General features: G+C 41.0%; 1 protein-coding gene across 1 annotated transcript in view; it reads right to left on the bottom strand.

Annotated features, from left to right (window-relative positions):
* Nucleotides 1–25037, bottom strand: part of SND1 (staphylococcal nuclease and tudor domain containing 1) — a 487657-nt gene that overhangs the window by 173882 nt on the left and 288738 nt on the right. Inside the window, exon 14 of the mRNA XM_003407249.4 lies at nucleotides 19419–19491. Coding sequence (XP_003407297.2) covers nucleotides 19419–19491 — 73 coding nt within the window. The remainder of the gene's footprint in view (nucleotides 1–19418; nucleotides 19492–25037) is intronic.

Genomic DNA, 25037 nt, shown 5'->3' on the forward strand with positions numbered 1-25037 from the left:
TGTCAAAACTTATAGAACTACACACTGAAGTTGGTAAATTTTACTGTTGGTAAATTATACCTTAATTTTAAAAACAAACAAAAAAATAAAGCCTAGGTAAATAGAATATGCAATATTTTAACTCAAGATAACTTTTTTTTCCAGTCAGCTAGCTTGAAAGTAGCTCAGAGAGAAAAACAAGTTCAAAATTAAACAAAAATTCTGTTAGATAAACTGCTCTAATGTAATAAGCACTAAAGTACTTCAAAAATTTTAAGCAGAAAACAGCTTAGAAGAGAAAGCAAGGAGTTAAAAGATATGAAAATATTCCACCTGTTTTTGAAAAGCAGCATAAGGGAGTATTAATTCTTAGGCAATGGCTAAAGGAAAACCTCAGAAGCATGATGCCACTGTCAATTAGTCTAAACAGAAGAAACGTTTTGCTTAAATAAAGAAAAAAAAGTACTGTCTCAGGGGACATCTAGGTCAGTTGGCATAACATAGTTCATAAAATAAAAATGTTCTACATTTTACTCTGGTGAGTAGTGTCTGGGGTCTTAAAAGCCTGCATGCAGCCATCTAAGATAAAATTATTGGTCTCAACCTGTCTGGAGCAAAGGAGAGTGAAGAGCGCCAAAGACTCAAGGAAACAATTTGTCCAAAGGCCTAATGGACCACAGGAACCACAGCTTCCGCTAGCCTGAGATGAGATGAACTAGATGGTACCTGGGTACCACTACCAACTGCTTTGACCAAGTTCACAATAGAAGGTCCCGGTTAGAGTGGGAGGAAAATGTAAAACAAAATTCAAATTCATAAAAAAGACCAGAAGTACTGGTCTGAGAGAGACTGGAGGAAGCCCGGAGACCACAGCCCTTGGATACCCTTCTAACTCATTCTTAGAGATCATCTTTCAGCCAAACAATAGGCCTACAAATAAACAATAACACCCATGAGGAAAATGCTCCTTAGAGCAATCACCTACATGAGAACAAAGGACAACGTATGCCCAAAAGCAAAGATGAGAAGGCCGGAAGGGGCAGGAAAACTGGAAGAATGGAAATGGGGAACTCAGGGTGGTAATGGGGAGAATGCTGACACATTGCAGGGATTTGGGGAACTGAGGGTAGTAGCGGGGAGCTTGATGACACATTACGGGGATTACACCCAATGTCATGGAAAAATTTGTATATAAACTACTGTATGGGAAACTAATTTGCTCTGTAAACCTTCACCTAAAGCACAACCAGGAAATAAAAAAAAAAAAAAAAAGCAAAGCCAAGAAAAAAGCGCTACCAAGTCTCTATACCTATTGACATTTCTACCTTGAAACAAAATCAGGTGATATGGTTTAAAGTGAATAAAATAATATCCAATTCTCAATCGAATGGAAATTCTAAATAGGCTCAGAGGTTATTCTTTTATTGAATGACTTTCAGCTCCCCAAACTTAAAAAAAAAAAAAACTTAACCAGCTGAAATTATGCTGTGAGAACTATTCAATTTAACCTTTAGAAATGAATTGTCTTTTAGTGTGAAAATATGCATTTTATCATCAACATGAAATACAATGCCCTTGGCTTATTCTATAAGACTGTTTTTTTGTGCTGTAAATTTAGCATAGAAAGTGCAGATTATGGTATATCTGTGCCTTATATAAAAAGGGTGGAAGTATATACTTAGAATAATATTAAAGCCTCAACTATATAAGCTTGCTTTCTTCCTATCTTACATAGTTCAGTCCTCCCTCTTTCTCATCAACGCAATACACCAAAGGTGCAAGTGATGTTCCTCGACAGGTCTGCCAATCCACAGGACTATCTGAAAGTTAATGGCTCAGAATTCATGTTGTCCAGAAATGTTTTCACAAATAAACCCCACTTCGTTTCTTCCCCCACTTCACCCTAAGCTACCCCTTTCCGCAACTTTTGACTTCCCAATAGATTACAATTTTTTGTCAAATCGGTATTCAGTGTTTATGATATTATGACTTCGTAAATACTGAGGCACAGAACATACCATAACAGACTTGCCTCAGACTCTCCTCAACACTGTCACACACACATCAAGTAATCCACTGGCTCCATGCAACCCCCCTCACAACTCCCAACCTTCCAGAATTCTCTTCCGGGGCTCACCCATCCTGCTGTCGACTTCTGCACTATGGATCATTCGGCCTAATGCACAACAGATATCCTGGGCTGTCCCTGCACACAGACTCTGGAAGTTCCCTTTGCCTCCTTTCCTGATTGTATTTCCTGGGCCCATTAAAAAAAAAAAAAATTTTTTTTTTTTTATGGCCCATACCTCCTTCTTTTTTGGTGTACTTTCTTTTCCTTTAAAAAAAAAAAAAGGCCTCATTCTTCTTTCATGAAGGCAATGACTTACCTCTCTGATGTCAGGTAAGTAAATATAGGATTGTTTCTGTAGTTTTATTCATGAGAACTCAATCAACAGATGAGTTCTTTTCATTATCCATCAGCACAGCAATAAACTATAATTTTGATACCACTGGCTTCAACAGTTATAATGTAAAGAAAACTTGTCTTATTAGGAAACTTGATTTTAACTACTCAAAAATACAATAATAAAAGAAACTGAAAAAACCAAACCCGTTTCCTTCGAGTCATTCCGACTCACAGCGACCCTGTAAGACAGAGGAGAACTACCCCACAGGGTTTCCAAGAAGAGCTGGTGGATTCAAATTGCTGATCTCTTGGTTAGCAGCTGAGCTCTTAACCACGGTGCCACCAGGGCTCCATAATAAAAGATGGTGCTTCGAATATACCAGTCTGTGCTTACAAAGTAGCTACAATAGGCTGACGGCACTGGGAGACGTACCTCCCAATTATTTTGAGGTTAAATATTTCTCTAAAAAACATGTCGCTTATTCAAATTATAAACATCCTATTTATACGGAATAAACCATTAAATTGATAAGAAAATAATTAAAGGTAGCATTTCTACTTGGAGCCGGTGAAGATGAACATAACCAATGTGGGTATGAGAAAAAGGCCATTTAACTTTAACAACTCTGAGGCTACTTTTCTAAGTATCAAATGACAATGAATGTTTACACCACAATAAATATCTTGGACATTTTCAGAAATGAGACATGAGACTAGTCTAAAAACATAGCTTACAGATGATATCTGGAGCGAGAATACGGAATAAGGCACACCAATCAGGTTTTACAATTCTGGATATCAGTACAAGGCGAGGATTAAAAAATACCTTACAGGTTTGAAATACTCTTTTTTCTTTAAAACTTTATATCAATTTTTATCACTTCCAAAGTCTCTAGAGGCAAGAGGTAAGAATTTATTGCAGAATCAGAAAATAGCTTGAGAGATAATTAAAATAGTATGTACAGAGTAAAGGATTTAAAAGACGGTCTAACGAAGCACAAGTTTTCATTTCATGGGCAAATCAAGAACTTGGGGGCAAGGCAATTGATGTCATGCTAAACCCTGTCCAACCCGAGACAAGCATGAGACTTCAGAAAAGGATGGAGAATGAAAAATCAGTAAGCAAAGTATACGGCAGAAAGTAACAAATCAAAATAAACGTTAACAAAGTGAGAGATGGCAAAAATAGGTTCAACACCCCCTAAAAGTACTTCAAACTTTCATTTCTGCCTGCAGATATAACAATTTAGATCCAATATAAAAACTTAAGTAAAAGTGCATTATATCTAATTAGTCTTTTTAAAGCCCTACATTTTTAAAGATAGTTAATAAATACAAAATTTAGAAAAATTGGAAGAGAAAGTTTTACTCAATACAAATTTATAGAACTATAATGTTAAAAAGTATATGATATCTTCTGGCCCAACATTCTACTTTATAGAGCTGTTCAAAGAAAATAATTACAGGCTATGAAATGATTTAGCTAAAGGGAACAATGCTGTTTATGACACGAAAAAACCCATCCAAATAACCCAAGTACCAACAACAGGGAGTGATATAATCAACCACGGTCCAGCTAAATACCCGAATACTAGGCAGACGTTAAAGCTGAGGTTAAAGAAACATAGTTAACTATAAGGAAAGACATCTATAATTATGTGGAAAAGGTAATTTATAATATTCATTGACCTAACAATAGTTATGGAGAAGGTCCCTGTCTTAAAAAGCTTTCATCAATTAAAATAAAAAAAAAAAGGAGGGGGAAGAAAAAATATCACATTTTGGCAAATATCTGGTGTAATAGTACAGGTGATTTTTATCTTCCTCCTTTGGTTTATTTATACTTGATGCAATTAAAACCAAAAATTTTGAAGAAAAAAAAATAAGTTTCTGTGTTTAAAAGAAGAAAATATGTTGACATTCAGGGCTGATTCAGCTTTGCCCGGAGAAACGTACACATTATTCAGGTCAGGGAACCATCTCAGCTTTTTAGAGCCAGCATTCAACATTCTCTAGAGTGATCAGTTCTTTATAATTCTTCTATATATTGTGAGACAAATAAATATTATTGACACTGTAATAAAGTCTGTAAACTGATTTGGAAAACATCTTGACCTAAAACTGCATATGAAATCTGTCCAGGATTCCATCAAAACCAGCATGTTAGCACTGTGCTTTACGACACTGTTGACATCAAACTAAGTAGACCTTTTCCTAAGGACTAAAGGTTTAAGACATATAATTCCAACCCAGAGTAAAAAAAAAAAGTGTAGACAGTAAGAAGAAAAACAAACAAAACTCACATATCAGCAGGAAGTGAGAATAAAAAATGTGTCCCTCGTGAAACTCAGAATGCAGTGAAAAGCCCCTACAGTGAGGCTCAGAAACAGATTTAAAAAAAAAAAATAGAGTACTCCAAATTCCACACATATATGAAAAATCTGTGATCATCGGCTTAAACAATAGTGAAACTACTCTTGCAAAACTGTATCTTCAGTGTTGCTAGAAACGTAGTATTCTGAGTGTATTGGGAATTCTATTTCTTCCTGCGGAAAACTATAAAATTAATGCCCCCTCCTCCCACTGACTTCACAATTCGGTATGATGTAATCACATGTGGATATTTGTTTGGGGTCCTAGAATTGAGGCTCTAAGGAGCTAGCCTATCACTGGGAAGCCATGTACCCCAAGTGCATGAGTGAGAATTAAGGTGAGGAGTTTTGGCCAAGATAATAGAAGTTTGGTTGCTTTTTCAACCAGACATCTCAAATCATTGGTTTCTTTCTCCATCAGTGCATATGTAAGTATAGATGCTCTTAAAACTTCTCACTCACTCAAAACTATATAGACACTATCATTACAAACATTTTCTTGTTTTCCTATGGGTAAGAAACTCCTAAAACTACAGACATAGATGTAAGACAAGGTCCTTGCTTATAATCCAGTCGGGAAAACATCTAACTTTCACCCCCCTCCCTTCATTCCACAGAAGCTGCTCTGAGGTCACCAGTAACCCACATCGCTAAGTCCACCGACAGTTCTGTCTTCACGATGACCTTGCAGCAGCCTAGCTGACTGTTGGCACATGAAGCCCTCTCTCCTTTCAATGTCTATATCACACATGTCTTGTTTTCCTCCTACAGCTGGGGCAGCTCCTCTTTAAGTTTCTTTGGCCAGTGACTCCCCACCCATATACAATCCTTAAATTCTGGAGATAAAGGGCTTGGCCTAGAGACTCTTCTCTCTTCATATTTTCTGGACAAAATTTGTTCACTCACATCTGCATGCCTCATAGTCCTAAATTCATCCACAATGTCCAAGCCACTCTTGGGCTCCCAGACCAATATATCATTTAATGGCTCACAGGGGTCAATTTGAACATATGCCAGAATTCTTCATTTTCCCCCTAAACCTACTCTTCCAGTTTTTACCATACTGGTAAAGTAGCTCCATTATCAACCACTTACTTGAGCCAGACACTTAGGATGCTCATGTCTGACACATAATTTCACCCATCTTACCTGACAGCTGATCCAATCACCAAATTCTACCAGTTCTACCAAACTAAATCGAAACTTTAGCTTTTGACCTCCACTGCGGTGATCCTAGTTCCAGCCACCAGACAGTCCTTACTAGTTCGCTGCAATGTCCTTCCTAACCAGTATCCTGTAGCCACTCTTGCCTCAAAGTCTATCCCCACACAACAGCTAAAATGGAAAAAAAAAGTTATATATATATGTATATACTTCTTCCTTCAGTGCCATAGGTTCCTGATCACATGTTACCTCTTGAAATGGTTGAATATTGACTAATTCTTTTTGGTATAATGACTCTGTGTATTCCTTCCATCTATGTAACTCGAGGCTTGAATTTTTTCTTAAGTTCTTTCAGCTTGAGAAATGCCAAGCGTGTTCCTCCCTTTTGATTTTCCATCTCCAGCTCTTTGCACATGTCATTATAATACTTTACTTTGTCTTCTCGAGAGGCCCTTTGAAATCTTCTGTTCAGTTTTTACTTCATCAATTCTTCCTTTTGCTTTAGCTGCTTGACGCTCAAGAGCAAGTTTCAGAGTCTCCTCTGATATCCATCTTGGTCTTTTCTTTCTTTCCTGTCTTTTCAGTGACCTCTTGCTTTCTTCATGGGTGATGTCCTTGATATCATTCCACAACTCGTCTGGTCTCCAGTCACTAGTGTTCAATGCATCAAATCTATTTCTTCAGATGGTCTCTAAATTCAGGTGGGATATACTCAAGGTCATATTTTGGCTCTCGTGGACTTGCTCTGATTTTCTTCAGCTTCAGCTTGAACTTGCATATGAGCAATTGATGGTCTGTTCCACAGTCAGCCCCTGGCCTTGTTCTGACTGATGATATTGAGCTTTTCCATCGTCTCTTTCCACAGATATAGCCAATTTGATTTCTGTGTGTTCCATCTGGCGAGGTCCATGTGCATAGTCACCGTTTATGTTGCTGAAAGAAGGTATTTGGAATGAAGAAGTCGTTGGTCTTGCAAAATATTCAGCCATTTCAAGAGGTAGCATATGATCAGGAACCAATGGTACTGGAGGAAGAAGTCCAAGCTGCTCTGAAGGCATTGGTAAAAAACAAGGCTCCAGGAATTGATGGAATATCAATTGAGATGTTTCAACAAACAGATGCAGAGCTGGAGGTGCTCACTCGTCTATGCCAAGAAATATGGAAGACAGCTTCCCAGCCAACTGACTGGAAGAAATCCATATTTATGCCTATTCCCAAGAAAGGATATCCAACCGAATGAGGAAATTATAGAACAATATCATTAATATCACACACAAGCAAAATTTTGCTGAAGATCATTCAAAAATGGCTGTAGCGGTATGTCGACAGGGAACTGCCAGAAATTCAGGCCGGTTTCAGAAGAGGACGTGGAACCAGGAATATCATTGCTGATGTCAGATGGATCCTGGCTGAAAGCAGAGAATACCAGAAGGATGTTTACCTGTGTTTTATTGACTATGCAAAGGCATTCAACTGTGTGGATCATAACAAACTATGGATAACACTGCAAAGAATGGGAATTCCAGAACACTTCATTGTGCTCATGAGGAACCTTTACATAGATCAAGGGGCAGTTGTTCAGACAGAACAAGGGGATACTGATTGGTTTAACGACAGGAAAGGTGTGCGTCAGAGTTGTATTTTTCACCATACCTATTCAATCTGTATGCTGAGCAAATAATACGAGAAGATGGACTATATGAAGAATAATGGGGCATCAGGATTGAAGGAAGACTCATTAACAACCTGTGTTATGCAGATGACATAACCCTGCTTGCTGAAAGTGAAGAGGACTTGAAGCAATTACTAATGAAGATCAAAGACCACAGCTTTCAGTATGGATTGCACCTCAACATAAAGAAAACAAAAATCCTCACAACTGGGCCAATGAGCACCATCACGATAACCAGAGAAACGACTGAAGTTGTCAAGGATTTCATTTTACTTGGATCCACAATCAACAGCCATGGAAGCTGCAGTCAAGAAATCAAAAGACACATTGCATTGGGCAAATCTGCTGCAAAGGACCTCTTCAAAGTGTTGAAGAGCAAAGACGTCACCCTGAAGACTAAGGTGCACCTGATCCAAACCATGGTATTTTCAATCACATCATATACATGTGAACTCTGGACAATGAATAAAGAAGACCGAAGAAGAGTTGACACCTTTGAATTGTGGTGTTGGCGAAGAATATTGAATATACCATGGGCTGCCAAAAGAACGAACAAATCTGTCTTGGAAGAAGTGCGGCCATAATGCTCCTTAGAGCCAAGGATGGCGAGACTGCGTCTTACATACTTTGCACATGTTGTCGGGAGGGATCAGTCCCTGGAGAAGGACATCATGCTTGGCAGAGTACAGGGTCAATGGAAAAGAGGAAGACCCTCAACGAGGTGTACTGACACAGTGGCTGCAACAATGAGCTCAAGCATAACGACTGTAAGGATGGCGCAGGACCGGGCAGTGTTTCATTCTGTTGTGCGTAGGGTCACTATGAGTCGGAACCGACACAACGGCACCTAACAACAACAATATGTGTATAATCCTAACCCGATTATTCCACTCCCATTTCAACAATTTCTCATTGTACTTAGGGCAAAATTAAAAATACTGAAATAATGAGAAAATTGACACGCTGCATAAAATGTACCAATGTCACTGAACAAATTGAGTAGACATTGTTAAATGGGAGCCTAATTTGCTGTGTAAACTTTTACTGAATACACAATAAAGTATTATTTAAAAAAATCCTTATCATGGATAACAAAGTCCAAATGACTCAATCATTCATTGTCTTATCTTCTGTTACTACCCTCACGTTCCAGCAACACTGGCCTTCCATGTTGAACCCAGGTGCCTTTCTTCCATAGGACCTTCCTTCCTGTATATGGTTTTATCCTTCAGCCCTGAACAAGATCTTGTCCTAACTTCTCCTTAGGCCTCATTTTAAAATCACAGCCATTCTCTTACCACCTAGAATAGGCCATGGCCATCAGTATACACTCTCACAGGACTCTATACTTCTGTCACAATTTCAATTATATAACTAATTGTGTATGCTCTAAAGACTGTATCTATCTTGTTTAATATTATATCCTCAACACCCTGTGTCTGACATATAACAGCCTCTTGATAAATACTTATTGTTTGATCATTCATTCACTCATTCAATGAGGCAGATGCATTAAAAAAACAAAGAAAAAAACAAGCCAGAAATGGCACACATGAAATGTCCAATGAGATAAACAGGTGGTAAAAGAATTCAGGAGAGGGATGAGTATGATTAGAAACTTTAACTGGATAAAGAGTCTGGAATACAAATGCTACTGATGATGATGAGGAGGAGGACTTTCTGTATATGTTTCTATAATGATCTCAAATCCCATAAGGTGTAAGTCACTATTATGCTTTCAAAATACATATGTATAAGCACTCATAATGTGAACTTAGAAATATGTATACCTTTGTGAGGCTCTCTAACAATAACTCATTAGAAACCTGTTAAGTCATGAGAAAATTATTTAGAAAATTTCCAAACTTAGACATACAAACGTAGAAGTATGTGAAGAATGTGGTAAACAACCTTTAAGTTGACTTTGACCTGACACGCTTTGATTAAAAAAAGATATAACATACTTAATCTTTGTAAACTAGCCTTGAAAAGTAAGTCTGAACAACCTCCCTAATCTCTAACCTCGAAGAAAAGATGCGTCATTTGGCTATCTCTAACCCTGGAGAGGAGACATACTAGTCTTTGATGTCATGTCACACTTGCCCTTGTGTGGAGACAAAGTGTCAAATTTCTGCTCACTCAGGGAGACAAGGCAGAAGCAAACATCAAGAGCCTGCTGAGGCTCTCTGCCCACTACCACGACCTTGGACCCTAGCTACCAGGATCTCTGCTGACTTTGAGCTGTGGTTAGGCCTTCTTCTCCAGACTCTAATTGAACACAAAAGCCTGAAGTCTAAAGATTTGGACTTTAACCATTGAACTAACATTGTAATTGCAAATTCTGACTCTCCGGTTCCAAATGACAGTTGTGAGTCTTATTTGTGTGCCTTGTCATAATTACCTTGCGATAAACTAAATGAGCATGGCAAAACTGAATATCTATTAATTTTCTAAGATAAAATCCTGCAGAATAGCATTCTAGGCAGAATGCTAAGCAACTTAACTAATCACTATCACCATGTATGTGAACCACTGCTCTCTGCTGAATTCTTATTACATCAACTGTTCTAAATACTCTTCAGGTATTAAGTCACTGAATCCCTGCCACACCTAATGAGGTAAGTACCGTTATGATACCCATTTTATAGATGGGAAAACTGAGGCACAGAGAAATTAAGTAACTTTCTCAAGGTGACAAAATAATAAGCAATGGAGCCAGGACTTAAACTTGAACACCCTATATTCTAGAAAACATGCACCCTTTCTGCTGCATCCTCTTAGCCTGCCCACTTCTAGATACTAACCAATAGAGTCAATTCTGTGCCTAGCAACCAAGGCAATTTCCTTCCAAACATAATTTTATCGTTTTTACCTCATCACCTGGTAAAATTAAATCTAAACTAGGCACTAGATGTTGTGTCCCATCAAGCTGATTCTGACTCATAGCGACTCTACAGGACACAGTGCCACCAGGGCTCCTTAGACAGAGATAGAAAAAAGATCTTTCTTTCTTAGGAGTTTAGAAACCAGTGAGGAAAACCACCGTACACATCAAACAACTTGAGAACATTTACCAAATCAATATGGGGTCACCATGAGTCAGAATTGGCTGGATCAGAACACCAATAAATACCAACAAGTGCAAAACTGATTATGTAAATATTGAAGAAAAGCTGATCAGAAGGCATGGGGATAAGGGTGGGGGGCGGCCGCCAGGAAGAGAGATGTGCTGGAGGAGACGAGGTGGCATGGCCAGGAGAGAAGGGAGCACTCCAAGGAGAAGAAATGCCACTCAACAAGCGCTCATTAGCAAGGTAACTGGGGTAAGCGACTGCGAACCTTCAACAGTGGAACAGACTGGATTTTATATAATAGAAAATAAATAGGGTCTACTGTGGGTAAAGTATACTGGCATGCTGCAGGAATGCACGGTCAAGAGAATATGGATATTCTGTGAAGCCTGGGTAGTAACTTTAAAAAAAAACAAAAAAAAAATTCTCAAGCACCTTCCAAATCTGATACTGTATTGGAGTTCTGTCATTTCTTCCTGACAACACCATTTCCTCTGGAACTGAGGCACAAACTAATAGGGGATTCCAAAGCTACCCTCAGCTCCAATCAGGAATATCTATCTGGACATCAACATTTTAAGGGGCATCCAAAATTCTGTACAACATATTCTGTAGGGAATATGTTGCAAGCATGCTAAATAAAGCCTCAAACTATAAGTAAGCAGAATGTCTGTTAGTAAAATGACTTACTTTGAGATGTTTACATAAGCAATCGCCACAGGACAAAATGAGTTCAACCTAGGGCTAAGAAGTATTATGATGGTGAGGTGGAGAGCGAAGCCGCGGCTGGGCAGAAATATTTCAACTTTTATCACATCACTCGGCAGCCATGAAGACAGATCAGACAGCCCAATCACACACCTCAGCCTGGGAATCAGGAATTTTATCAAGTGCCTTCAAAATACCCTTACATTCATTTAGCGGAGCCCGTATGGGCTCATTTAACCAATTTGGACCCATGAAATAGAATCACAGAGCAATATCCACACGTACACAGAGAATGGGAAAGAGAACAGAAGAGCATGAAACAGCTAGCAGAATCTATGCTAACGGCAACTCTCTTTGGAAAGCGATGCCACTTTGGGAAAAAAGGCTCCTGGACTTCCTCGATTTCCTTTCTTTGAATGAACAAAGGAAGAAAGGCAAAAATTGTTATAGCTCAGTACACTTAAATGAAAGCTAGGATCCTGCTTTCTAAGGAGCTCATTAACTTGCATTCCGGTATGTGAAGTCATAGTTAAACAAGTACTAAGAAGGAACCCAGAAAAATACATAGCAGCAAACATTCTGAAAATGGAATTCACTGCAGTGACATATCAAGTCTACTGATTATGTTGGGAGGGAGATGTTCTGTTGTGAGAAGCAACATATAAAAGAAGCCCTGTCTCATGGTTCCACCCACAGGAAAGCCATCTGATCAAACATGCCTTCACATGCGCCGAGTTGCAGGGCTGACACATGCCCATCAAAAGACACGGTGCCCTGTCTTCAATGTCCATCTCCCTACAGCAAGGTTGTCTGCCATGGTGCCTGGATTTTCCCAACAAAAGCCTGTCAGTGGACAAAATGGCAGCCCAAGTAAGGTACAGGCAGGGAACCAAGCACTCTGCAGGTGAAAGATAACATATTCACTTTAGAACTTTTAGATAGAACTTTTTTGTTTAAAAAAAAAAAAAAAAAAAACCCCTTTCAACCAAATTACTCTTCACATTTTGGGGTACAAAATAGGCAATAAAACAAAAATTTCCAAAGCACATAATTATGTGGTCTCTTATTGCCCACTGTTGTAAGTGGTTTTGTATTTCTCTCGTTTCTGAAATTGCTTCCCTATTAAAGAACTATTTTCAAAAAAGTAAAATCATAACTCATATAAAGCAAACGTGTCAAAAATTTTAATTGACTAATTAATGAGGGAACCAGAAAGATAATTACAAATGATTCAAAGTAGAACCTGAAGCGCGCGCGCGCGCACACACGTGGCAACCAGGAATGCTGAAGAGAATCTGATGAAGATACAAAACTGTAGAGTAAAATTAGAGAGTAAAACGTAAAGTCTGAAACCATTTCTTTTACAGGATGGAAATCAACCATCTCTCTACAGGATCACATTTCTAGAACAGGAATCATTTGCATCACCATCACAAGTTAAATTCTAGCTTTACAGAGATGTAAAAGAGCCCAGCCCAAAACCAAGCAGCAGGCCTCTAAAGAATCAGAGAACTCCAAATGGTTTACTAGACAGCACCCAGCATTCCACTGGAAGATACTCAGTAATCTTCTTACCCATTTCAAAGTCTCTTAAAGTTTCTCCTGATGTCCCCAACTAAATAGAAGAGGTGAGATACTACGTCCTAAATCAATGCCTTACAAGTGCTCAAAGAACACAAAAGGAACTGAACTCAGTGGAAGAGTGGATTGAAGTCTGTAAAAGAAGGTGCTTAAAGATAACCACCACTGATTGTGTTAAATGCCAACTTGAAAATATCCTGGCATTTCTTTCTAATTTTCATTCAGAAACTTGTTCAACCTGGGAAAAATAAAATTCTCTCCTATTCCCATGGAAAAGAGAAATGCTTTTAGATTTCTTTAGAGGGAGAAAGAGAGGCCCCTGCAGTTTTGGGGAGTTTGAGTAAGAGCTTTAAGAAACAAAAATTGGCCACACAGGACTTAGTGGACAAGAGCCAAGAAAGCAATGACCTCAGCCCTTGGGGTGAGGATAACTGGCTGAAGAACACTCTGGTACAATCAAGGTCTCCTTAACAACATCCAACACTTTTGTATAGATAAAGTTTTAGAAGAAGTTAAAAAAAAAAAAAAAAAAGTGAGAGAGAGAGAGAAGAAGGAAGAAACAAAAAGAAAAGAAGCTGACCTTCGTACCAGCCTGGGAGCGCTAAATTTTTTAAACTGGTTGCCACTCTGGCATTATAGACGCTGTGTGCGGCCAGACTGCAGAGCACGGTTCTGTACTGAGAATCCAGGTACATTAGCTGTACATGTCAGTCCAACGGAGGTCAAGAAACTTTGGGTGGGATGGAGGAAAAGCAAACAGAGCAATACCTTCCAGTAAATTAGCAACCACTAGAGCTACCAAATGCAGCAGAGGTGCAAGAAAGCGACTCTGAGAAACCAGCGTTCCCACCATCCACGGCTTCCCCTCAAGGAGACGACTGCATTATGTTCTGCAGACAGTGAGACGCTGCACTTTGCTCTTTCAGAGCTCCTTCTGGATTCTCTAAGGGCAGACCCAGCAGTAGGTAGGGCCCAGCAGCTTGGATGCATGGAGTTCCAGCTCACAGAAACCCACCAGGAAGGATCATGGGCCTGGACCTTGGGCCATATGTACAACTCACACTTCGGGAAGCACTAAAGAGACAGTATAATATGGTGTGGAGCGTAATGGCAATGGATTATTGAAAAACAAACAAAGAAGCAAAACCAAACAAGAAAGGCACGTTTGTGCTATCAAACTCCCAGTGATCAGAAAGAACAGAAAGGTGGTCAAAAGAAACTTTAGAATCACCTGAGAATAAGAAGAAAATCTAAGCTCAGCAGCCAGAAGACAAACAAAAGAAACTGAAACTTAACACAGACCTAACTTACAAAGCCCCTGAGTGATTCTGCCACTTTTAACTTCTTCAGACTTACTGGGCAAACCAATTTTTCCTTCTCTTTAGTCAAAAAGAATATTCTTTTAAAACTTAATTTTTCAGTCAGTGAGGCCTGACTCCCTGTGAAACTAAGTTAAGAGAATTCTGCAAAGGTCCCTAAGGCTCTTACGGAAAGGGGCCTACTTCAAATACCCCAAGGAGAAGGGGTCAGAAAGTGAAGGGAGAGGTCAGGGGGAGGTGATAAGAAAATTGAGACCTTATGCTTTTTATTTTTTTATGAAATATTTCTATCTTTTATATTTGCAAGTTAGAATTTCACTGGTCAGCTCTTCAACGCTTCAAGATAAAACAGAGTAACCTAAAACACAGGTACCCAAATACCTCATCTTCCCCACCCCAAACCCCCAGAGCTAGTTTTTGGATCATTGCAGGTCATGACGTAAGTGTATTCTTATTAGTGCTACTATGCATCGCCATAAAAATTACAGCCTATATGGTAGTTCTACTCTGTCACATGGGGTCGCTATGAGTTGAAAATCAATTTAACAGCAAACAACAATGAGGCAAATTCAACAAAATCAACCATGGATACAGGAGGTTACAAAAACAGTATGTAACATGAATAAGAAACCAAGTCACAAAGTGATCAATGCCCAAGTAAGCACAGCTGCTGCTAAGACAAGGGGAGGGCAGGGAAGACAAGGATTTCTAAAAGGGAGAAGAGAGAGACAGGCAGGGCAAACAACAGTGAAATCACCATCACCTGGCCAGTGGTCAGGACTACAGAACAGAAGAAGGTAAAAGACATTTGAAGGAGACAACTTCCATTCTGACAACCTGTCCCCATTCTGGGACTCATAGGTAATGACTGATGAGGATGCCAGCCTGGGCTCTTTCCTCTAGTAACGCTATCCACAGATACGCAACAAGGCCGGAGAGGAAAGAACAGAGACAACAGGACACGGAGGAGTTCAAATGTGTACCTACACATGCACTCTGGCTCACCAGACTCCTGAGTACTGCTCATGCACTCATGGGAGAGGAAGGAGGCCTGGAGGTAAGGAAAAAATCCATTCGTGGTGGCTGCAACCTGACGGGTGGGGAGCCCTCTCTCACCCCAGAACCCTAATTGATTTGTCTGATTTACCAGAACAACAGTTAGCTATGCACCAGCTCCAGTTTATTGCCTGTTTCACACTTTGTATCTGCAGGAGATCATATTTATTACAGAACAGGCTACAGCAAAAACAATAATAAACCTAAGATAAAAACAGCCTTATATTCATTCCACTGACATGCACATTCCAACTTTCTGTAAATGGACGACCAAGGGAATTGAGACGGCATCAGGGAAGAAGAGAAGCCACAAATAAAGAAAAGGTGGATGCATGAAGTGAAACTATCACCACAGAACCATCCTCCAAATCAAATCAGGTCTGTTACCAAGTTAGTCAATTCTCAGGTGGCTTTACAGTCACAAGGGGAAACACTCTGGCTGGAGAGGAAATCAGATTATCACAGAAAGGACAACGGCCATCCCTATCCCACTTCATTCACCTTGAAAAGGCAACAAGTAACTTCTTCAGGATTAGGATCGAAGCTACCAACTTGGCAGTTAAGTATCTTTTTACCCTGAGTGGTCACTCTGCAAAAAGGTGTAAAAATTGCAGATGGGCCAAGTGCATCAAAGCCCTAGCCAAGACATGGGGTTCATTCACTTGGTGCAACATGAGGTGTCTGTCCACCTTCTGAAAAACACACTACTCGGTTGACATTAATGTCAAAAATCATCTGTATTAACAACAAAAAACAAAGCGAGAGCTCAAAAGTTGGAAGCTATCACAGAATTTTTGAGAAGTCAGAAAACTATAACCAATTCTCAATTGGGAAGAGAGGCAAGAAGTTCAGTTGGTGTTACGGACTGAGTTGTGTTCCCCAAACCTACGTGATGTAAATCCTAAGCCCCTATATATGTGCATACACTCCCATCTGGGAATAGGGTATTCTTTGTTATGTCTTAGGCCAATCATTTCTGACATTATAAAAGGAGCGGCTTAGGCACAGAAGCCAGCAAGCATAGATTGGGGAAGACAGATGCCACACCACGCAAAGATCGCCAAAGAACCAAGGAACAGAAATCGAAAAGCAACGAGGACTTTCCCCAGAGCTGACAGAGAAAGACAGCCTTCCCCTAGAACTGGCACCCTGAATTTGGACTTCTGGCCTCCTACACTGTGAGAAAAAAAATTTCTGTTTACTAAAGCCACCCACTGGTGGTATTTCTGTTACAGCAGCACTAGGGACTTAGATAGCTGGGATAGCAGACGAACACATAGGTAGAAGAAGCCTGTTTCGTGGCTCAGCCCCGATCAGCTCCAGCCCCAGGGAAGTGGATGAGTGCACAGAAGAGGCCGCTTGTCAGCACCATGGAGACTTGAGTCTCCCTTGCCAAGAGGACAGTCAGCCTCTACTCCTGTGTGAAGCTCACTTAATTCCTACCACGTGACGTCAGCCAAGCAGGTCCCACCCTTGTTCCGTCTCCAGATGAAGGCATTTTCAATGCCTCCTGACCCCGGCCCTGTGAAATGGTTACTGAGAATGCAAGAGAAGAGATATGCACAGTGGGTGGAAACTCAGCCCCAAAAGCTGGAGGCAGTTCTGACTAGTCTGAAATGACAGGTTTTTCACCAGAGTCACGATATAACTTCTTCCCGGCAGCACGTTTCTTGAATGTGTTTAGGAGACCAAATGTGAGCGTGTGCACGTCTTTTTTTGGCCAAGGATGTGTTGGGACAGGAAGGGGCGAGAGGTATTATGCACAAATACCAGTTCGCAGTGAATTATTTTGGCAGCATATTGCAAATACTGTCAGTTCAACAAAAACTTTCATCTATCATGACCTGCAACTAAGAGGAAGATCAATCCAGGGACGACAACAACAAAAAAGCCAGATTAAATAAACATTAAGAAAACTTTATGAGACCATTAGGTATGTATATATTACATCACCTCTATTCCACGTGTTTCTTTTCTTTGTCAAGCTGTCGGCTGTTTGCCTGTCTGACCCTGCATGCCTACTCGTCCCTCAGACAGCCAAATCCCCAGCATGCTTCAGGAGCAGAAAAACCCATACATCTCACAGAAATGGCACAAGGGCACCCACCACACACGTGTACTTAACACAATGCTGTGAAGGAAAGAATGAAGGTTAACAGGAGAAAAAGACAAAACTCCTCTATTATAGAGGCTCACACGAAAAGTATAATCTAAGCTGAATAATGTGTGATCCAGGCAGACAAGGTCACACCTGACATCTATGTAAATTGAATAGCTTTTTCACTTCTCGTTTCCCACTTGGTCATGCTTTCCTTTTTTATTTATGTGGTAACTGAGGGAAATTTAACTGGCATTTATTTTTAAATAACTTAAAAGCAAACCAATTCTCCAACAATCCAGACAGAAAAGAGAATAAAGACATGGATGAAACAAAGCTACAGTTTAAAAGGGGGGGAGGGGAATAAAAAAGGGAAGGGAAAAAACAAAGACAAGTTTCACAAGACCCCTTGCTACCAAAAACAGAAACAGAGGAAAAAGAAAACACCAAAAAGCACCAAGGTAGAAGGCAGCATAAAGCTCAAAGACAGCAATAAAAGACATTTACTAGGAGACAGGCGTCACTGGGTGGTACACACAGTCAATGCACTTGGCTGCTAACCTAAAGGTCGGTGGTTTGACTCCACCCACAGGTGCCTCAGAAGAAAGACCTGGCAGTCTACTTCCAAAAGATCAGCCATTGAAAACCCTGCGGAGCACACTTCTACTCTGACACACATGGGGCTGCCACTGAGTCAGAATCAAATCAGCGGCAACTGGTTACCAGGACCTAACACTGTCAGGTGCCAAAAGGACAGCCCAAAGCAGGTGTGTCTCCACCTCAGAAACAGTTTCACCTGTAATCTGCAGTGACTGGCTGTTGAGAAAGAAAAATAACAGAGTTCCACTGCTTAAAACAAACAGGCTACTACTACGCCTAGGTGAGGGTGAGCTGGCTGAATGCTTTCGTAATAAGCAATCACAAAGAACAAAAGGTAAACAGATCTGGGAAAACAACCTAATAAGAAGATAATATACTCTAATTCATCACGACTGTGGCCTAGGCAAATTCTAGAAGCTTTTGTTTCTAGTAGTACTTTCTCCTTGGTACCCAAGACAAATCACCTGAGTGTCCAAGGTAAGGTTTACTAGCTCTTCCCCCTTCATCTCCTCTGGGCTAGAGGTCCTCCTTACACATGGCACAGACCTAGATGATGGGTGTCCCAGGAGCAGAGGGTGAATGGATGGGAGCCTTCCCTGGCCAAGTGATCAAAATCAGCACTTGGCACTTCTCACTCTCCCTTTTAGCCAGTTTTATTTCTCTTCATAGCAGTTGTCACTACCTGACATTGCTCTTCTGTCTCTTTCTCTCTCGCACTTGACTGAAGGGACTTTATCAGTTTTGTTCAGTGTCATATTCTTAGTGTGTAGAGCAGTTCCTGGTACAACTAAATAAATATTCGTTGGATAAATGAATAAATAAACCCTCTCAACTAGCAAAGGGATCTATTCAGCCCAAAGAGATCTTAAATGTGAAAGGGTAAAGTTCTTATCACGAAATAGTCATTTGGACATGGCCTTTTGGGAGCTCAAAAGTCTTTGTGTCATTCGTTCTTCTGTAGTCTCTCTATTATCGTGAAGGATGCTTGCATATTTCTCCATTCCCTCCCACTTATAGGAAACCAAGGGAAAAGGTCACCATAAAATCACAATCCATTCTTACACTTGTCCTAAAGCCTATCTGTGACCTTCTTCCTCTTAGGCATCCCACTCATAGATAAAATTAAACAGGGATTGGGAAAAAAAAAAAAAAAAGTAACTTTAATATAGCTGGGGAGAAAGTCTAACTCTTAATAATTAAAAATTGAAACATTTTGGGTAAAGAGACAGAATGAGGTCTTATGCCCTAGTTTGAATTCTGCTTTTCCAGTCGCATTCGGGGCCTGAAAACATACAAGCTACAGGAGACACACACAAGCTGAAGACCTCAGCAAGTGAGCACAGTTCTTGATGCCTCTGAGCCACTCAGCTCTGTTCAGGGACATGACTCACCCCAGATATGTCTGCAACACGGTGGATGGGTACTTCCTTCTTGCTGTGCAACCCTTTGCCATTCTTAATAGCTCTGTGAAGGAAGAAGAAAAAACTGATGAAAATAAAAACCACAAGGGGAAGGGGTAGGAGGGTGAGAATATGGAGGCGAGAAGAGAGGGTCGTTAAAATGGTGACCTATACCTACACGTTTCACGCTGGACACTGCTGAAGTTGCCAGTCTTGCCAAGAGTGTTTGGTGGAGGGGAAAACATAAGCCCGCTTTTCTCCTAAGCCCAGTTACTGATACTTGGCTGCTAGTTTCAGCTAACAGTGTGCCTGGTAACCAGAGAGACCTCAGTACTTGTTTCCAAATTAAAGGCATTGTTCCAGGCACAAAAGAAGAATCAGTTGGGAGAGCACACTCAAAAGAAACAGAAGTAATGTTTCTTTCAGGGTTTAATCACGTAAAACATTTTAAATGCAAAATATGTAGCCAGTGTTCCAATTCTAATGGAAATAAGTTCCTCCCAGGTAAAAAGATAAGTTGCCCTGAATGAAGCAATATTGTATAGAAAAGTCATTTAACAGTAGGGAAAAAATTAGCAAATGCTGCATAACTGACATTAAGCCTCATTTTCAATTGGTCTTGGGTTGTAACAACACTGGATTGAACAGGGGACACTGGGATGATGCCACACACCTGACCACTGGTTGGTTCGCTCTATCTAATCTCCCACCTTTTCTCTCCTAATCCCTAGAGTGGCGGCATGAGGGACAGATGTCACAAGTAGGTTTCACTCATGAGACTATGAAGGCCCACAGGATAAACACTGATGGCAAACCACCACGCCACTGCACTAGTAGGTAAGTCCTTTGCGCATCCTGCCAGCCATGCAGACCCCAGCAGGGAACAGTTTTGAGTTTAGAGGCAGACTAGCCTTTCCCAGGGTTTCTGAGTTCCAGAGGAAGCGCAGAGAAGCACCCAGGCTGGGTCAGTGCATGAGGCTGTCACACTGGCAGCCACACTTCTCCCTTCTCCCCAGGCCAGCTCACACGGGAACCACCAGGAAGAGGGACACTGCTCTTCAGGGGTTTCTTTCAGGGTCATAGCTTCCTAAATCAAACTCACATAAACAAAACTGGGTGAAAAGTAGAACAGTCATATTTCTTTCACATTTGGGCCTTTATCGCTCACTCTCCCCACTTCCTCCATCCTGGGGTCTGTCTCTCAACTAATATGAAATGCCTTTGGTTTAGAAATGACAAACAAATGCTTTCCTCACTATCTAGTTTCCATTTCACAATGAGGGTAAGAAATGATAGTACAGAATTAACAAGGAAAAAAAGCATTTACTCACTTAACTCGGATCTGAACTGCTAACTGAAAGGATTTTCAAGTTCCTTGAATCTCATGGTTCCTCCTTAAATTGAATCAAGGGCTTCAGCTTTATAAATTGCAGACTGGGTCAGAATACTTCCTACTATAATATAATCTACTGATTTACTACCCAGGGATCCTGTTAATCATTGACTTGGGCTGATTCTCAAAGCTTGTCTTCGGTTGCTTGGGATTTCCAAGCTAACGGCAAAGATGGTTTTCATGGGAAACTAACGGCTAGAAGGAGTCCCTGGGTGGTGCAAATGGTTAATATGCTCGGCTGTTAACTGAAAGGCTGGAAGTTTGAGTCCATACAGAGGCACCCTGAAAAAAAGGCCTGGTGATCTACTTCTGAAAAGTGAGCTGTTGAAAACTCTGTGGAGCACATTTTTATTTTGACACATGTGGGGTCACCATGAGTTGGAATCAACTTGATGGCAACTGGTTTAATGGCTAGAAGCCAACAAATAATCCAACTCTCTCACCTTCCTTTCTCACCTTCCTGCTTACCTATTACCTGTGTCCTACCTATTACCTGTGTCCTCTTTCTACAACCTCCTCTGCCATAGACGGGCTCTCCTGGTTTGCTACCCTAAGCTGTAGGGAACAGCCTTAAGAAGGAAGCCTCTGTGAGGCAAGGCAGCTTACTCCCATCTGACTGTAATTCACCCTCCTCCAAGGCCTGCCTGCTAAGCTCTCTGCAGGTCCTCTGGGGCACACACTGCCTACAGCCTTGTCCTCCTCTAACAACAAGAACAACCAAAACAAATGGATCTGCCCTGTACACAGACAAGTTCACATTACAGCACTGCTGAACTCATGGCCTTTCCTGGGGCTGCGAGCATCTGATACACTGTGAGGGAAAAAGAGCAGGGCCTCACTCCACGGGAAGTTAGAAATCACAGGCTCTCGAGGCAAGAACAAGATGGTGGTAAACTCATCCAATTCTGCTTTCTTTTAATGACCCAAAGTGGCTCTTTGCCATAAGCAGAAATCCAGAACTTAACCAAGACTAAGGATGCTACCAAAGGGAAAAATATTACACCCAAAACTGAAAATGTAGCTGACAGTGTACACACGACATTAAAAAACAAAGCAGGATTTTTAAAAAATTAAGTCTTTACATAAAAACAAAACAAAACTTTTTTATGCTCTGCCTTCTTTCTAAAAAGGGTAGTAATGGATCCTTATTTGCATTCAGGAATTAATTTTAGAAAACCCTTCAAAGACAGTTTTTTTCATATTTAAGATATGGTTGTTAAATTAGATCCGTTTCAGGCACATTCAAGAGGCCCCTAGAGAGTAGCATTGTAATGTCATACATAAACTGAGAAATAGTTCTTATTTTGTTAGTTCTGAACAAAATAGAAGCAAAATTGCAAGTTAATAATAGGTTTAAACACTGCCCACCTAGAAAGCACTCTAAAGTCTAAGTGGTCTATAGTCCCAGGCTACAAAAGATGAGGATGGCTGAGAAATTAGCTCAATGGTCTCATTCAGCATGAGTCTCCTTTCCTGTGCTAAGCTGGCTTGGGTTTGCATTCCCACACTGCTGAGGAAATGGCTCAGGGGGGCCATCACCAGAAAGGCTCTCTCAGCCTGCAGGAAAGCTAATGCCACAAGAGCTTGTCCCCAAAATAGCATCTGGGGGAAGCGCCCCAACACAGATGTTCACACATGTATCAAAGAAGTAAGGAGCAAAAACTGAGAGCAGTGGCTTCGTACAGTTTTTTGCAGAAGGGAATATAGACCTTTTTTGTTCCAGGACTATGGGAAAGTACCACATGGCTGCCTAAGAGCTACAAAGACGGAAAACAAAAATGTGGAGAGCCACGGTGTGCTGCAAACAGTGAGCTACCTTGTTGTCACTTCTCAGGGAGGCTTTCCCCCACATCTTATACAACCCAGCTCACCTGGGGTCTGTTGGTGGGGCTGAGTCTTTGAGGTATGGGAGTCTAGTCAGGTAGCCAGGCTTACTGCCACTGCCACCTGCTCCCAGAGGGAGCACTAAACTTCCCTCCCCACACTGCCTGTCTCTGCAGGCTGAAGCCACAGCTATGCGGCCCTTTTCATTAGGCAAGGCATGAAAACTCCTGACTTCTCAACTTGTCCTGCTGCGTCTGCTTAATAGCGGCTTCCTAACAAAGGCAGGTGAGCCCTCGGACCGACCAGGAGAAGGGAAGCAGCGGGAAGAACACAGCCTGCTCCTTTCAGAAGCTGTCTTTTCCAAGAAGCAGCAGCACAAAGACCAGTACGTCCATAATGGACCCAATCACCACTAGTCAGGAAAAGCTAGTCCACAACCACGTACATACACAGAGGTAACGGACCAGCAGACGGATGGAAACTCAGCTGCCTACGTTGCTGTAGGGTGCTATGGTGTAGGAGAGGAACCCCATTCAGGTCACTGGAAAAACACTTCTGTTAAATGGCAAAAGTCTGAAATTCTCACATGTGAGCTGCTCCTGTCTTCTTACTAGAAGAGAAAACCTGTAATTTTGCAAAGGCATATGAGATCCTTGTTGAAGCAAAATCAGCCCACTGCCTCAGCACAACAAGACTAGAAGAATCTGAGCACATTCTTCAACTCTGGGCAAATGAACAGAGTTTGCTCCCAGGTTCTGTAATCTCTGCCCCAGGAAGACTACCAGGACACCGAGTAAGCCTCAGACAAGCTACCCCAGGGCTGGCCGGTGGCTGCACTAGGAGTGAACAGGATATAAAAAGGAAGAAGTCAGGAAACGCAACAGTGGCATAAATATCTTAAAAAACAGAATTTCAAACTTCCCAGAAAAAATTAATTTCCTAATAATCTAACCTGAATTTCTGAATTTCATGAATTAGACAGTGGAACAAAATAAAGAGCTCTGAAGGCGTTTTAACAGTTCCTAGAAAGAGCCCAGGTAGTGCAGTGGTTAAGTACTTGGCTGCAAACCAAAAGGCTGGTGGTTCAAACTCACCCAGTGGCTCTGCGGGAGAAAGGCCTGGTGATCTGTTTCCATAAAGACTACGGCCAAGAAAAGCCTATGGGTTTTGCTGTGCGTATTCTCAGTAACAAAAATAAATAAATAAAAAACAAATAAAATGTAAAAACAAACCAACCTATGGGGCAGTTCTACTCTGTTACATGGGGTCGCTATGGGTTAAAATAGAAAATTGGCTCAACGGCACCTAACAACAATAGAAGACTAAGAGTTGCTTCTGACAACAATAGAAAACTAAGAGTTACTTCTAAAGTTATCTAAGTAAAGAGCTGGATAATTGATAGCCAGAGGCAGAAAGTGGGAATACGGAAAGTTGGATCCTTTATGGGCCTGAAAAAATACAACCAAATGACCAGCCTTCTCTGGAAGCCTTGGCACCACTGACATACAACAACAGTCCACCTTGGGCCGACAAACAGGCCACGGTTCTAAGCCCCATTCAGTGACAGTAGACTGTTATACTCTAGAAATATTTTTGTGAGTTCACAAAGGAAGCCAAAAGAAAAAAGTTGGATCCAGCCTGGCCATAATCATAAGACAGGCGTCACATTAGGAATTCTTCAGCTGGGGTCCTGAGTGAGTTTCAGGTGGAATGCTGGGAGTATCTACGAACCACCTTGAGATGGTACTAGAATTACATATGTGAATTTTCCTGGGAGTGGAATCTTTCATCAGATTCTCAGAAAAAGAACTACTGTTGTATATAAAAGGGATCTAAACAAAATAAAGTGATGCGAAGCAGAGATGGCGTACAACAGAGAGGTGGACGGGGAGATGATGGGGCCAGGGCAGAGGCCACAGAGCAAGGAGTCCCTGAATACGTCTCCTCATTCCTAATTTCCCTTTAACAATGTTTTCCTGGTAACCAGAGATCAAAATTTCCTTGACCTCGGCTTCTGCTTTCTCCCCTACCCCCAATACTTGTTTCCTTCCTAATAGTACTCACTTGGCCCTTTTGTAAGCATCCTGGTCCAGGCCCTCACTATTTATTCCAAGATGACTTCGGGAATATTTTAACTAAATTCATTCGATCCCTTTTGATACTGCACATTGATCTGATTTGACAGTGCACACCAATGCCACATGACTTCTTCACAAAAATTGATTTCATCATTTGCTCCTCTACTTAGATCCCAAAGACCACTAGCTTGTTGCATCAAGCTGAAATTCTTATGCTTGGTTTTCATGGGCCTCCACAATGTGACCTCAGTTATGTCTTCATATAATTTCCACATTACTCTCTCTAATCCAACTAGGCCCACATTTTCTCCAACC

Source organism: Loxodonta africana, chromosome 8 (assembly GCF_030014295.1).
Source record: "Loxodonta africana isolate mLoxAfr1 chromosome 8, mLoxAfr1.hap2, whole genome shotgun sequence".
Classification (NCBI taxonomy): domain Eukaryota; kingdom Metazoa; phylum Chordata; class Mammalia; order Proboscidea; family Elephantidae; genus Loxodonta; species Loxodonta africana.